Raw genomic sequence first — 16,689 nt, forward strand, 5'->3', positions numbered from 1 at the left:
CTCTGACTTACCAGAAGGGGAAGTGCAGACAGGGTCGGTATACACTAAATACACGGAAATGAATTTAAACCAGTGCTCAGCTCTACTAATGAGCACCGAGGCTGCATGCTCTGTACCCCATCTCCCTTCTCCCACGACAAACACCCAGAATTAAGAAAGTCACCAAACCCAAATAGGTTGTATTAAAAGAACTAAACAGTCACGGACAACATTATTTTGAAAAACATTTCTTTACTGGTTTTTATTAGCGCCAACTCACAAACCCCAATACACAGTTTTCCCTAAACTTAATTCCGGGGACACTCATCATCGATGGAAGAAAAAAAAAAACATACAGAAAAGATCTTTGTTTGGTAACTAAAACTGTGCCAATGTTATTTTATTAATCCCTGAATGTTAAGCATTGACGTACTGCTGTTGAACATTCTGTTCCGAATGGACAGGTCTGCTCTGCTCCATCTCTTGGGTTATGAAGCTAGAGCATCACGGAGCTGCCTTAAGGCCCCCCAGATGACTCAAGATGTTGTTTTTAAATGACCTTTGCAAGGGGGGGGGGAAATAAAAAAGGCTGCTTGGATGCAGCAGCTGTTATTTTTGCAGTTGTTTAAAAATAAGCCCAGAGACCGCTGTATACAAAATAGTGAACAAACGTCCAGACATTTTTTTTTCCAGTTTCCTGTTGCCATGATAACTTCAAAACATTCAGATCACGTTGGATCAAATTTTAAAGACGGGGGAAGGTGGAGGTGCAGCACAGCAACCATCAAGCAATGTTTAAGGCAAATTTACTTCTTCCCATTGATTAAGAGTTGAAAACAAGATTTGTTTTTTTTTAAACTGCTAAGCATCATTATCGCCACTGGACATCTAAGCTCAGGTAATTTAATCAAAGTTTAAGTGGCGTCAACTCAACTAGATCTGAACATCGAAGAAGGAAAATTATGTAGTCCCAAGAATACCATCAGGAACTTTAAAAAAAAAATGCCGTATGTGCACGATTCCTAGAGATTTTTCTCCTGGTGGTAACCGGAGCCCACTTTGCACCGCATTCGAATGCGAACACATACCAAAAAAAAAAAAAGAGTGTAATGGCAGGCCTGTAAGAAGAGCCAGGTTGACTATGACAAGTGCAGGGCCAAACAGAAAGGTAAACCAACACGCTATAGAAAGCATCAGCATCTGCTTGGGGACTGAGTTACTTGTGCAACTTTTGTAAAAAATAAGAACAGCTCATATGGAAGAGGGAAGCGGAATGGAAAATAAAAGTCCATTTTGGGAGAAGGGGAAGGGACTTCTTAGGTGCACAGAAATAAGCCCGGTCTTCTCTCGTTCGCCTCATCAGAATTTAGTTGGGTGGTTGTGCTTTGCCCCTCCCTTCCTGACCCAGGCAGATGGTACCACGTGGCTAGTGCATTTACTCGTTCTGGGCATCATAATTAGCACCCCCGGCTTTCTTCAGCTCATTCTTGATGTACTCCTCCTCCAGCTCTTTGTGGTCGCTGATCACAAATTCTTTGGCAAAGTTCTAAAAGGGACAGAGAAAAGAGGAATGACTTTAATTACTTGGGGACCAGAAACTGTCCAGCTGTGTAAACGCTGGGAGGCTGTTTCCACTGGAACCTCCTTTGGCCCAGGACACCTCAAGGTTGATGCAGGTTGCAACTCTTTCTCCTACACTTTGTCTATTTAGCCTGCAAGCTCTTTGGAGTAGGACTATCTCAGGGGTGGGCAAACTTTTTGGCCTGAGGGCCACAACTGGGTATAGAAATTGTATGGCGGGCCGTGAATGCTCATGAAATTAACAATTCAGAGACATTCAAATAAACTGTATTTAATAAAGATACATTTTAGTGGAAACAAACATTAAACCTTACTTACTATTACAAATATACATACAAAACAACCTATTATGATAATTATACCAAACTTACCCCCTTTCCATGGCCTCTTTGATTAACATGAACAATGCAGCTGGCACTCCCTGGCCAGCTACTCTTTGTTTTATCCTGAACAATGGAAAATTAATGCTACTAAAACAGCAGAGTCACCTAAGCCAATAAGTAGCAGGCATGTGAGCTTGCATGTTCCAGGCTCTGATGGCACGTGAAGGTTCTGCAGCCACGGTAACATGCGTGCCCTCACGCAGGTCCTGAACACATGGGTGTGCCGGAGCGTGGCAAGCCCCCGATCCCGCTCCCCGGCTGGAGCGCGGCAAGCCCCCAACCCCGCTCCTCGGGGGCCAGATTAAAAGGTGGACTGGACATGGCCTGCGGGCCGTAGTTTGCCCACCCCTAGACTCTCTTACTATGCCCGTGCATAATGGAGTCCTTGCTTGGTGCTTTTAAGTACTACTATAATAGAGATTAAAAGGCCTTTTTAGAGATATGGGACTTTGACAAAAGACTAGTTCTTATCCCAAGTGCAGTACAGGTAAGATTTTTCATTGAAGCCATTAATAGCATCTTGGACACTGCATAATCAGATCTATAAATTAATAGGATTGTCCAATGATGCAGCCAATCAATGCAGGAAAGCCAGTATGACTGAAGACAGAACATGGTTAGGTTCCCAGCAGAATGAACCTCTTGCAGATATTTTTGTTGCCATTGTCTGCCAGGGTCCCCCAGCCTCATCACCCTTCCCCCAGAACCTTTGTGGCAAGAACAACCGGCCCATTTTGCTCAGCCCAGCTGTTTGAAAACTGAAGGGATCAGAAGCACTTTGTCATCACGAATTAATGTGAATGTGCATTTGAAAGTGAAGTTTTTAATTGGTATTTCTGAGACCATTAGCCATCCTGATCAGAAAAATCATTTCATGATCTGTGTGGGAGGCTAATTTCCATATCGCTGGGATATGAATAATAATAAAAAAAAAATCACATCCACTGACAGTTAACCCTCCTCCCTCCCCCACTTTTTAATTGCTTTACAGTCAGACATTGGGATCTTACGCTGGCCCAGTGTCACCACGGCTACTTTAAACAACTACTGTCATCATTCCACTCTCATCCCAGGCTGAGCTTGGCCAATGCAAGAGGAAAAGCTGTTTCAAAGACATTCTGCAGATTAGTTATGGAGAGCAGGAACTACTGCCGTTCGATCCAGCAGGCTGCTGGGCTAAGGAAGGTTGTCCCAGTGGTTAGGGCACTAGCCTTGGACTTGACACACCCGGGTCAATTCCCTGCTCTGCCACCGACATCCTGTGTGACATTGGGCAAATCACTTAGCCTTTGTGCCTCAGTTCCCCCATCTGTACAATAGGGATAACAGAACTGCCCTACCTCACTCCGGTGTTGTGAGGATAAATCGATTAAATGGTGAGGTGCTCAGTTGCCACAGTAGTGGGGGCCATATAAGTATTTAACAGATAAACTGATGTCTTGAACTGAAACATCTAGTATCAGTCACTCAAAGGGACCTTGGGTCTGATCCAGCCTGGCAATTCCCAAATGTTCTGTAGTCTCTCTACCGAAGGTTAACCTGATATAAACTATTCTTTGGGACACTGGATTTGGTGCCACAGACAGAGATTCAGAAGAGCTGCAGAGGTATATGCAGCTCACAGGATGGTGAAACCCTAAAGCTATAAGTTGCCATGGGTTTCATGCAAAAGAGAGGTTTTTCAGAACAGACTGTGAAAGCAGTTCCACAGCACCTCTGGGATACTACTGCTACTATACTAAAGCAAGTCTACTGGTGCTGATTCAGTATTTTCAGATCACTAGTGAAATGTATGTCTGCTTCTGCTGGGGTTGAGTATGTGCGCGCACACACAAAAATTGCCTCTTGCTTCATATTTTCTCTTTGCTCCCTAAACCTAACCACGTCCCACAGCTGCAAGCATTTCATTTATCCTTTCCCCATTTCAGACACTAACATCTATCAGGCAATTAAACAAAAAGATTGCATTCCCTTGTCCTCTGTGTGGCCGTGGATGCTTAATAGCAACAGCACAGCTGACAGAAAGCCTGATCTCCCAGCTGGACTGCATCAAGAAGTCAGCAGAGCCAGGATTCCTAGATAATGAAAGCCCAAAACCCCAAAAGAGGAAGCCTAGCAGAACTCGGCAAGGCTTTCATGGGGAAGCAGTCATCTTGTTTGGGTGTAAACTGTTCTGGAACAGACCAGCCAAGACTGTCTCTATAGGTATAGGGAAGAAGGGGGTTTTATACTAACATCAAATTCTACACTACATGGAAAGCTTTCATTTTGGCAGTTTCTCAAGAGCCTCAATTTGTACGGGGTTTGGGAGGAAGGGAGAGAAAATGGTCAGTTTGGAAAAGATTTGCCACTTTTTTCATGCAATGGAAAAGGAAGGCACGCAGGCCGCGACTGATCCTGTTCCACACTGCAGGGAACCTCAATATTTAAAAGAGACTTGAAAGAAAAAAAAGCTTATAGCAGCTAAGTGAAGCCTGGTCCGCTCTGCTTTAGTTTAAATCGTGGTCAGAAGGAATTCTGGAAAATGGCAATTGTCTGGCAGCACTTCAGGCTCCTAGATCAAACCAGTTCCCCTTACTCCCATAATCATTTCCTTTCTGGTACAGGGCAGACCAACGCTACCTTCCCAGAAAGTAACTGACAGATTGTGACTATTTAAAATGAGGTGTTTTAAAGGGAGAAACCCAGGAGCACTTAATCCAGCTATGCTCAGTAGTCTGGAATACAGAAGAGGAAAGGGACTGTGTTAAGGCATTCAAGTTCCATGAGGATTTACCCAGCTAAGAAACCCAAAGAGCTATTGTACTTGCAATTATTCTGTGTGAAGCTCTGCAGAGGAGCTCAGCTTTTGTTAATCCCAGGCAAACAGAGTCCTATCAAGTTGCTGTTCACTGCGCTGTATTACCATCACCACCACCCTCCTTGTGAGTTTAGCAGTTTCAGTCTGTTTCCCACTGGGTTAGCAAATCTTCCCCCTCTCCAACACAAAAGCTTGCCAGCGCCAGGGTTACATTAAAGTAACAGAAGTCTTTACATAGACTTTAACGAGAGTTGTAGCTGGCCCATAATGCCTTTTTTTTTTAAATAAAAAACTATGCCTCCATGCAGAATGTGCAAATGAAACACAGAATCATAAAAATGTAGGACTGGAAGGGACCTTGCGAAGAAACTTTGCAAATAAGGATTCTCCCTTTGCAAATAAACTTTGTGAAGGATTCTCCCTCCCATATGGCCTCTGAATGCTCTAATACAGGGGCCATAAAAGCTCCTTCGCCAGCCAAGGCAGAATGCGCTTGGTGCAGGTATTGTGTACAGTTGGGAAGCCTTGCAGAGCCCCCCTTATAAATCCCAGCATAAAGGGCGTGGCAGGGCCGAGGGCAGAAGGAAAGTCATTGCATATCACACAGCTATGCGGATGGTACTGCTGCAAAGCAGCTGAGGATGAGTTACAGCAGCTCCTGCCTGCTTTAAAATGATGTCAGGTGACTTGCAGTGGGCTCCACAGCAGCTCAAATCCTCCCTGGAGGCACAATACAGAATTCCACCCCTTACGTCTACTGGAGGCCGCTGCTGGTTTATGTCCAGTTCAGATGCAACCTAGAGGAGGCATGTTCTGGGTGACCTTGGGCACGTCACATACTCTCTGTGTGCCTCAAGTCCCTATCTGTACAAAGGGGATACAATACTTCCTTCCTCTCACCCTTTGTCTTGTCTATTTAGTTTGCCAGCACCTCGGGGTAAAGACCATCTCTCACCATGTCTGTGTGCGGTGCCCCGCATAATGGAGCCTTGATCCTGAATGGGGTTTCTAGGCACTAGAATAATAGAGTGAGTTATTACATTGTAGCCAGTGCCACAGCCACAAAGGGCACTGGCCCTATGCTATAAGTGAGGCCATTTCAAATGCAACATTTACCAACCTTGGTATCCACCAATTCTGACTGTAGGGAGAAGCCAGTACCGTCCTCTAGGAAATGTGGACCCTACCACTGACAACTGTATCTGAGCTGATCTCTAGCTTCTTACAAAAGGTCTTAGTTAGGAAAAGTTAGACCATGGTGTCAAAAACTGGATTACTGAATATTGTTTATTCTGGGTTGAGACCATTAGACATTGAACTATCCTCACTAGACCAGGACTATGAGGTGGAGGAATTCCATCTCCATTTGTTATAGCTGTTATGTTAAAACACCGGCAGAGGAAAAAAAGGATTAAAAATGGGCATGTTAAGACAGAAGCAGAACTACTGTTTGAGTTAACAGATGCTATCTCACCTGGGAGAGAGTGATTCATATTCACTAGAGGCAGCACACATTACTCTGAAGGCCTGGTTATCAGACTGTCTCATTCAACAATTTTCTGTGCTAGCATTTGAAGTGTTGCAACACCCCCCCCCCCCCCCCTCAGTTCAGAGTGAAGGCTCATCACTCTGACCTTAAAAGGAAGAAGCTTCCACTTTGTACCTTACAAGTCTGCATGGTGACAGGCCGCCTCTCGCCCTATAAAAAAGGGTAATTTGCCTTGCCATTTTAAGTGGCGATGAAATAAGATTTCAGCCTGGAAATATAGAATGTGTTGATCTGCTAAGCCTGCAGCTCCTCTCTCAGGGTACTTAATTCTATGAATCATGGTAAATTAGAGTCAGCAACCTTTCTTCGCTTACCACATCAGTGCATTTTCATCACCCCCCTACCTCCACCTTAGCAGCAGACACAGTCTGATCTAAAGACAACTTCATTTGCAATTTAGAGAGTGTGACCTCAGATCTTGTTTTCAGTATTTTAGCCATTTCAGTTTCCCAACAGTAGAAGCAATGAAGAGAAGATGAATTATTCATACCCAAGAGGACGGTGAACATTTAGGCCCAGATCCTCTGATGCTGCAGCCCAGGAGGACATGGCACAAGCAAGTGTGTGAGTAAAAGTGTCCTTAAGGCACCTTTGTACTGCCCCAGTCCTGGGCCAGCCGTGTGCCAGTCTGGCCACACAACAGAAGTGAAAGCTGCCTGAAGGTTACCCTCACTTGTGTCAGCTGTCAACAGCCCCAGGCAGGCAACACAGCAACTAAGGGATCAGTGGAGCCTCTTATCCAGCAATATCCCCTATGCCACCCACGGGGAATAGATATGGAGCCACAGTGACTCTATGGCAGAGGTTGATCACCCTATGCTGGAGTGAGCTTCCAGCAGTCTTTACATCACAGATGAAGCCCCTGGGTGGAAGTGACCCAGTAGTGGCCACTGCAGCAGCTTGTAGGGATGCTTTGCACAGCTGGTGCAGTGCAGAGTAGCCTCAGTGCAAATGAGGAGCCAGGCTTCTTCCCCCTCCCCACTTCAAAAACATGAATTGATTGTTAAATGCAAAACAGGAACTCAACAAGTTTGTCTTCAAACCCCGGCAATTTCCTCATTCAAAGGAATTCCATGAATATTTGCTCATAAAAACTGAGCGGCTTTCCACCCAAATTTGCTTTAGACAGACAACAGAGTATATGACTTTCTGGGCAGGAATGCTGGAGGGAAACAGTGAATAGTCAAGGTTCCCAGAAGGTAAATGTTGAACTAGCAAATGTGAGCATTGGTACCAGGCACGCATCCAACCAGGGACTGGGAATCCCTTTATTTATACAGAGCCATGGAAGAGCTTGGTGTTTACAGAACAAAGATTTCCTGCTCTGAGGAGCTTGAACCCCTAAGTTAAGATGAGAATGATATAGAGGAAGGAAGAGAAAAAAAGGAGTTTCCCTGCAGAAAGGAGAACTAAGACTTTTTTTTTTAAAATGAATCTACAATCTGCAGAAAGGGAGGAGGCCACCAGAGAAATGCTGGTACTACCAGCCTCCTGCTCTCTTTGACACCCCTTTTGCAAACAAGAGCAGATAGGCGAGCGAAGGCAAGTAGCACATGTGTGGACACTGTCGCAGCAATCAGGGAAAGGCTGGACCTGATCCTTCATGGCCCTGCATCGCATGGAGTCATCTACACCAGCTCAAAGGCAAGTGCAGCGTGGGTGTAAAATCAGCAGGGTAGCATTTGACAGCCTGGCTTGCAGAAGTGTGGGGCAAGGCACTGTTAGGACCACAGTACATAGGACGGTCATTAGTCATCAGCAGAGTTGCCCATTTTAAAACCCAAATGGAGCCTTTTTTTAAGGTAAAAAGACAGCCCTCCTGTGCTAAGGCCATGTGTGGCAAATGTCATCATGCAGCAATCTGAGTGAAGACTCATGGCCCTCAGAACAGATCCAACAGCTCGAAACACCATTAACTACCCTAATGCAGTGGTTCTCAAACTAGGGCCGCCACTTGTTCAGGGAAAGCCGCTGGCAGGCCGGGACCTGCCACGTCTGCAGGTTCGGCCGATCGCCGCTCTCAGTGGCCGCGGTTTGCTGCTCCAGGCCAATGGGGGCAGCAGGAAGCGGCATGGGCCGAGGGATGTACTGGCCGCCGCTTCCTGCAGTCCCCATTGTCCTGGAGTGGCGACTGGCAGCCAGTGGGACCCACAATCAGCTGAACCTGTGGATACGGCAGGTAAACAAACCGGCCCAGCCTGCCAGGGACTTTCCCTGAACAAGCGGCAGCCCTAGTTTGAGAACCACTGCCCTAGCGCACGCTGTACCTTTCCACATTTCCTGGGTGCTCCTGAGCAAGGCAGGTCAAAACAATAACTACAGAAATGGAGACAGCCAATAGGTTGGATGTGTATTTGAGCACCAAGAGACAGAACTCAATTATAAAAACAGGTAGATCTAGGAGAGGACTTGGCTTTTTAAGCGGCACAAAAAGTTTAACGTGTAACACTAGTGTATAATTTTAAGTGAACAAGTGGGGCCCTACTCAATCAAACTATCAAACCTGCAGCCACAGATCCACCCAGCCTGGGTCAGCTTTATCAATGGGACCTTTGCATCAAAAAGCACCAAATGTCCTGTGTTCAGGGCCGGCTCTAGGCACCAGCAAAGGAAGCAGGTGCTTGGGGCGGCCAATGGAAAGGGGCAGCACGTCCAGGTCTTTGGCAGCAATTCGGCAGCGGGTCCCCGAGTCCCTCTCGGAGCGAAGGACCCGCCGCCGAAGAATGAAGCGGTGCAGTAGAGCTGCTTTTTCTTTTTCTTTCCTGCTTCGCCATTTGGGGTGGCAAAAAAGCTGGAGCCGGCCCTGCCTGTGTTTGATCTTTGCTATTATGAATGGTGGCCTATAGTAGGATTTGAACTGCTCCGGATCTCTGAAATTTGGGATGAGTCCCTTCAGCCAGGGGAGTGTGTAATCCACACTAGTCCAGTGTAAATCTTTGTCCCCTTCTCCTGGTTGAACTACAGACATAGGTTTCAGGCGGTTACTGCTCCTAATTGAATGGACTTGGTCCCCCAGCTTAAGTTGGAGATTTATGCTTTTAGATTCAGAAGTCCCCATGAATTACCCAGCCATTCCCACACCACAAGGTGTGCAGCATAAGATGGAGCATGCTGACAGAGCTCCATCAAGTTAATTTGCACTCCAACAAGCTATACTGCAGGAAGTCACCAGCCACTAGCCCCTTAATAGCACGTTAAAAGGCACCCATTCTGGGTGCATGTCTGCGGCCATCCACCCCCACTCCAAACCCATCCTCAGCTGACATTGCAGAAGGGTTTGGGGCAAGTCACAGACCTGAATGTTGGCTTTCCAGCTGTGGTAGAGGGATGGGGGTGGAAATTGAATAGCCTGACAAAGGACCCACCCGAGGTTTACTTGAACTCCTCCAGTATAACAAGCACAGAGTGTCTGGTCTTTTTGCCATAGTTTAAGATGAGGGAATTCAGCTCCACTGAAGTCAATGCAAATGCGCTGATGTGTACACCAGTTGAGGATCTGGCCCAGTAATTTTACAATTCTTAAAACATCACTTCATAAAATACAGAGCCCCTACAGCCACTCCCAGGAGAGGAACCCAAAAGAATGCAAAGCACAAAGAAAGGGCAGGCCAGTTCCTCTCCCTTTCCTTTACAAGAAGTTATTCTTTTGCTCACAAGCCCCTAATCTCCTCTTGAACAGTTGCTATCCCAATGGTTCCCTTACAGCAGGTGCTTCTAGCAGACCCTTAATAATCCCCATGTGTAAATATACTTTATTCTGTAATGCAATGCAGTGGATTTCATTTGTTTGGCAGTGGTCGAGCTGGGTTCCACTTGCTTTTAGGATCTCGGCAGAAACACAGTGTCTATTGGCATTTGTTCAGCTTTGAACAGTGCTCAGGCCGTTGCTTGAAAATGCATCTATGTGGTTCTATGATACACTAGAGTTAGAAGGGACTTGCCAAAATGCAGGATTTGTTGTGTCTAAAGTATCCAAGACAGATGGCTATCCAGCCTCCTCTTGAAAACCTCCAGTGAAGGAGCTTCCACAACCTCCCAAGCAGCCTGTTCCCCTTGTTCCACTGTTCTTACAGTTAGGAAGTTTTTCCAGAGATTGAACTCTGCTCTGCTGTAGTTTGCCTCTTGTCCTGCCCTCTGTGGCAAAAGAGAACAACTTTTCTCCATCTTTTTTATGATGGCATTTCAAGTATTTGAAGACCTCTATCATATCCCCTCTTAATCTCCTCTTTTCCAAACTAAACATATCCAGTTCCTTCAGCCTTTGCTCATATTCCATCTCTTGGATCAGCTTTGTTGCTTGCCTCTGAATCCTTTCCAGTTTCTTTACATCCTTTCTACACATTGGTTACCAAAATTGGACGTAGTTCTCCAGCTGAGGCCTAAGCAGCTCCGAGTAGAGCAGTACGATCACCTCCCGTGACTTGCATGCTATGCCTCTGTTAATCATAGGATTAGAAGGTACTGCAAGGGTCATCTAGTCTACCCCCCCTGTGACCTCTCCGAGAATACCCAAGCAGGACTCCTCCTCATTGGAACTTGGGTCTTAGAGAAAGGAACATGGACTTTCACAAATATTATACCACAGCAAGTGCCCTTCATGTTTTACTCCAGGGTCCACTGACTGTTGTTTGAAACCCAGAGACTTGTTCTGATCATTTAAAACTCAAAGCTGTTATCCGCAATACAAAAACACCTTGGGCCATACTGCTAATTCTGAAGGCATCCCTGTGTTAACTATGAGTAGAATACACAACTGAGTGTACATAGGGGGCCGGGCTGCAAGAGAAGCCACAAAATAGTGAGCAGCTCACACAACTGGGTTTTTTTAATGTTATTTCTCTTTCTAGAACTCCTGTTATCCCACCCAGTGAACCGAAACTGGGTAAAGCTTGTGCTTTCTTGGCAAAAAAATAGATTTGAATATTTCTGCGTGCTTGAATATTTCTTGCTTGAAAATGCATCTATGTGGTTCTATGATACACTAGAGTTAGAAGGGACCTGCCAAAATGCAGGATTTGTTGTGTCTAAAGTATCCAAGACAGATGGCTATCCAGCCTCCTCTTGAAAACCTCCAGTGAAGGAGCTAGAGCTTAAGTCAATGGGGTTGACACTGGATTCGCACCAATGTAACTAGCAGCAAAGTGCGGCCCCTTATTTGAAAAATATTTAGTTCCAGCATGCAATACAAAGCTCTAGGAAATATGGAAGTTTCAAATGACATGGAACAGGAAGTTACAGATTGTTGTATGGGTCAGTTGTCAGCATTATATAATTTCTGCTTCAACTACAATTATACAGTTTCAGCTACTTCATATTAATAAAGCTTTGCTTCATCACTACCATTTATGAGGTAAACCTTCTGTTTCAGCATGAATCCTTCAGTGTAGTTCCCATGTTGGGAGGTGCAGCATAAATGGGTATTTCCTAGGAAGCAGTTTGAATTTCAGCAGGCCTGTCTTGAGTTATTTGTAGGTTAAAATCATTAAGTAACAAACATTATACAGTAAACTGAAGGGACCTTCATTTTCATCCTGCACAATCCCCTCTCAAAGGAGATTTCTTAATGTAGACAAATACTATGGGACATACTATGAGACAAGGTTGTTACAAGGAGGAGGATGAAAAACTGTTCTCGTTAACCTCTGAGGATAGGACAATAAGCAATGGGCTTAAATCGCAGCAAGGGCAGTTTAGATTGGACATTAGGCAAAACTATAATGCTGACAACTGACCCATACAACAAGCCATAACTTCCTGTTACATGAAGCTTGATTGGTTGCCTGTTTAATAGCCTATTTGATTTAATAGGCTATTGGAGAGTTAATCACTCTTGGCTTTGATCTTCTAGCTAAAATATTTCTAACTGTCAGAGTAGTTAAGCACTGGAACAAATTGCGTAGGGAAGTTGTGGAATCTCAGTCATTGGAGGTTTTCAAGAACAGGTTGGACAAACACCTGTCAGGAATGGTCTAGTTATTACTTAGTTCTGCCTTGAGTGCAGAGGACTGGACTAGATATTCAGCCTGTTCTGACAGCTCAATGAGAAAGGGTATTCTGAGGCACCAGAAAGAGGCAGTACGTTTAGGGAACTTGTTTATCAGATGGGTCCCACCATAAACATTTCTTCAGAGGAAGCAAATGCTGAACTGTAAATCTATTCAGTCATAGTTGAGCAGCTCTTGGGTAGGATACCCTTGCGTACAAAAGCAGTAGGAACATTTTTGATGGTCCCTTCTTGCCATAAACTCTAAGACTGTTTTAGCACCTAGTTCTGACACAGTGCTTTCAGCAATAGATTTCAAAGCCCTTTACTAAGGAGGTCAATATCATTATTCCCATTTTACAGATGGGGAAACCAAGGCACGGAGCAGGGACATGACTTGCCGAGGATTACTCTGTAGGCCAGTGGAAGAGCTGGGAATAGAACCCTGGTCTCCCGACTCCCAATCCAGTGCCCTCTCTGTTTCTATCTATTTTAGATGAGAGGATCTGATATTTTAGTCACAGCATTCCACAATGCAGTTCTTTAACAGCTGAAGTTCCCCTCCTCCTTGATTTAAGTCTACTAAGGTCCATTGAACTTGAATTTTGTGGGAACACAACACTGTCAGAATGTCGTAGGCATGCGCTAAATGGTTAAATTACACTTTGTGCTTGGACAGACAAATTCCACTGGGGAAACTTTCCGAGATGTGTGCTTAGTACACACATCTCCATGTTCCTGTTACACCCAATGCCAAACAGGAAACTATTCAAATCTAGTTAACTATTAAAAGTGGCTCGTTAATTAATACCAATTGCAAGCCCAGCCTTGCAGTCTATGGTCTCTGCACAGTGAAATAACCTGGAGCCTTCTGATGGTCTAAAATAAAATTTAAAAAAAATCACTGAAACAATAAGCATGGCAGTCTCTTTCCTATTATCTTTATCCAATTTAACTCCCAGTGCGCTGCTATACATGCCTCAATAGTAAGCTGTTTTTATATCAGACAGAGAAAGAACAGGGGCGAAGAGATGTACTTACCCAGGCAAGGACTGGAATGCTCTCCTTACAGCCATAAGCTTTTGTTGCTCTCCTTACAGCCATAAGCTTTGGTGACAGCTGAGAGTCCAGAAGTGCTCATTTTTAACTGAGCATGCAAAGGGCAGATTGAGTCATGGTGACGGTAAGGAGAGTGAAAAGTTAAAGCTTTAAAAAGAGAATAGTTTTCTAAGGATGACCAAATTTCCCTCTTCCCATCCCATGCTCTCAAAGGCTAGAAGCAGTGCAGGTCAGAAAGGTGGTATTACCTGTACTACTTCTTTGACCAGAGTTTTGTCAGTCCCGGTTTTGGCTCTCTGCAGGCCGCTAACGTTCTCTCCGATCCAAGTGATGAGGGCAAACTTGACTCGCTTGCTCATGGCATCCCCAGTGGTAAATCGGACAAATCCAAACAACCTGATGTCATCTTTAAAAACAAAGAAACAAAAAAAGGAGACGTCATTAGAAAGGAGACAAAATACTACCTCACTAAAGAATTCGTCTTGGTCGATTCTGAGCATAGCCAGGTGGTGTCCTGATCTGAATTACCAACACTTATAAAAATCTAAACACTCTTAGAATAGAGGAGATGTGTACACACACACACACGTGTGTAGCATATCTTCTTCCCCTGTTAGATCTGCCTTTCACTATGGCACGCTCACGGACTAGGAGTTACCTGACTAGCACAGCTGTACCATGCCAGCTGCTACGTTAAGTTTGGAAGCGAGGAACACACTCGCAATTGGCCAGGTCTTTCAAGTCCACACAGCTGACCTGGGTGATGCATTTAGTCTTCAATGTCTTCCCTTTCCTGCACGCTGATCACTGGCCCCTATGCCACAAGCTGCTCTTGGAAGGTAGGAATCCACCTGTGCAAGGCAGTTTGCAGGACAGGGGACCTATGACCAGATGCACGCCCAAGCCTGATTGGATAAGCAATGAGAAAGACTAGTCAAGACCTCAAGTTACTGTAACAGGTGACTGCACTGCACAGCAACCGAAAGAACCAGACCATCTAGACCCAGGAAACAGCTCACTGAACAAAAACCATGACCAGTAGTTGCTGAGGGCGGACGCATCAGTGGGCCGGTGTGCTGATTTCCCAGCCCACAAAATAAGACAGGCAGGCAGCCTTCAGCCCGCTGTGATCCCTTCTTCCCAGGGGAACTTCTAAAGAGTCCAACAATAACAAAAACACACGGACGTAACAAGACAAAGACAGCAACTACAACCACCAGTCTCCACACACAGACCTGTGGGCAGGGCTTCAACTCGGAAGGAGATGTTCCCAGGCAACCCTTCATATTTCCCCTGCTCCCATTAATGTGTCAGGGTTAAGTGGTGGCTGCATTAACCCTTTAAGGTCTGGGTTAGTGATTACGCTTGTGCCCTATCACAGTATCTCATGTTGAAAAGCATGTGCTGGATACATTTAGACCACCCGTGCTCTCTACTAAGAGCTCTCAAACTCTTTATTACTATTTCCTACTGTCCCTGAAACTTCTGCAGATCCACATAATGAAATTGGGCTAATCTACAAAGGCACTGCCCTGCTGAGAGTAATCCAAAGTCAGAGACCTGTGGATGTTCCAGTTAAGTGTCTGATCTACATGACCTGCAGACAGATCACTCCCTGCTGCTGAAAAACCCACAGGAGGGGGAAGAACTTCAAAAGGCATCTCATAGAAACGCCTTTGTTTCCTCTGCTCCTTCACTTGGCCATGGCAAAGAATCACAGAAAGAAACACTTCTCCCCCACGATATGGAACAAGGCACTTTTTCTGGAATAAGGAAAACAAGCGTTTAACCCCAAGGTTTCAAAAATGAACAGTCAAGCCACCCAAAAATCATGACTGGGTTAAAAATCCATGAGATTTATAAACAGTAAATTGAGTCCATTTTTACTTTCTCGTTTGAGAGCCTTTAGGTGTCAGGTGGCTGCAGAGAAAAGCTGGAGAACGAAGACTAGAAGTTTAATTTTCTTTATTAATTACAGCCGCAACTCTCACAATTCCAGATGCTGGGGCTTTGAGAAGACACACCATGTGTACTGCAAGACTCATGGGGGGGAAAAAAACATCACAAGAAAAAACTACAGTATCTCTCTGCTTCCTTGGAGAGCTTCTAGAACTTTCGCTAACTCCTGATTGAAAGGACTGGCATGCACATTGTCTCTGTCCAAAGGGAAGGGGGGTTTGCAGCCTGAAAGAATGGGCACAACCTTTGGAGCCTGCCAATGTATGGGGAAAGCAGACACCAAGCATGTGGGTTCATCCTGGAATCTTTAGAGCAGCTTACTCTCCTCTCCACAGCAGCATGTCGTACTGTCCAGGCATAAACCCCGGTAGTGGCACAAGAGGGCCACTGAGGTGTTGTTTGGCTGTATTAGCTATCCCTAGGAGTTCCTGATGGAGGTCCACTGAGGCCTGGTCTACACTACACGTTTAAACCAAATTTAGCAGCGTTAAACCAATTTAACCCTGCACCTGTCCACACAACAAGACCCTTTATATCGATATAAAGGGCTCTTTAAACCGATTTCTGTACTCCTCCCCAACGAGGGGAGTAGCGCTGAAATCGGTTTTGCCATGTCGGATTAGGGTTAGTGTGGCCGCAAATTGAGGGTATTGGCCTCCGGGTGGTATCCCACAGTGCACCATTGTGACCGCTCTGGAAAGCGATCTGAACTCAGTTGCACTGGCCAGGTAGACAGGAAAAGCCCCGCGAACTTTTGAATTTCATTTCCTGTTTGCCCAGCGTGGAGCTCTGATCAGCACCGGTGGCGATGCAGTCCCAAATCCAAAAAGAGCTCCAGCATGGACCGTACGGGAGATACTGGATCTGATCGCTGTATGGGGAGACAAATCTGTTCTATCTGAGCTCCGTTACAGAAGACGGAATGACAAAGCATTTGAAAAAATCTCCAGGCTATGATAGACAGAGGCCACAGCACAGTGTTGTGTGACAAGCGTAACAGAAAGCCAAAGAATCAAATGGACGCTCATGGAGGGAGGGAGGGAGGGGGGACTGAGGACTCCAGCTATCCCAAAGTCCCCGCAGTCTCCAAAAAGCATTTGCATTCTTGGCTGAGCTCCCAATCCAGGGGAAAAGGGCGCGAAATGATTGTCTGCCATTGCTTTCACGGAGGAAGGATTGAGTGACGACATTTACCCAGAATCACCCGCAACACTGTTTTTGCATTGGGATCTCAACCCAGAATTCAAATGGGCAGGGGAGACTGCGGGAACTATGGGATAGCTACCCACAGTGCAACGCTCCGGAAATCTACGCTAGCCTCAGTACATGGACGCACACCACTGAATTAATGTGCTTAGTGTGGCCGCGTGCACTCGACTTTATACAATCTGTTTTA

At 45.5% G+C, this 16,689-nt stretch overlaps 1 protein-coding gene across 1 annotated transcript in view; it reads right to left on the minus strand.

Moving 5' to 3' along the window:
- Positions 1-214: 214 nt before the first annotated feature.
- The window catches only part of COTL1 (coactosin like F-actin binding protein 1), a 29,429-nt gene continuing 12,954 nt past the window's right edge, over positions 215-16,689 (minus strand). Inside the window, exons 3-4 of the mRNA XM_044987788.1 lie at positions 13,583-13,740; positions 215-1,525 (exon numbers count right to left, since the gene is read on the minus strand). Coding sequence (XP_044843723.1) covers positions 1,415-1,525; positions 13,583-13,740 — 269 coding nt within the window. The 3' untranslated portion in view covers positions 215-1,414. The remainder of the gene's footprint in view (positions 1,526-13,582; positions 13,741-16,689) is intronic.

Source organism: Mauremys mutica, chromosome 14 (genome assembly GCF_020497125.1).
Source record: "Mauremys mutica isolate MM-2020 ecotype Southern chromosome 14, ASM2049712v1, whole genome shotgun sequence".
Lineage (NCBI taxonomy): Eukaryota > Metazoa > Chordata > Testudines > Geoemydidae > Mauremys > Mauremys mutica.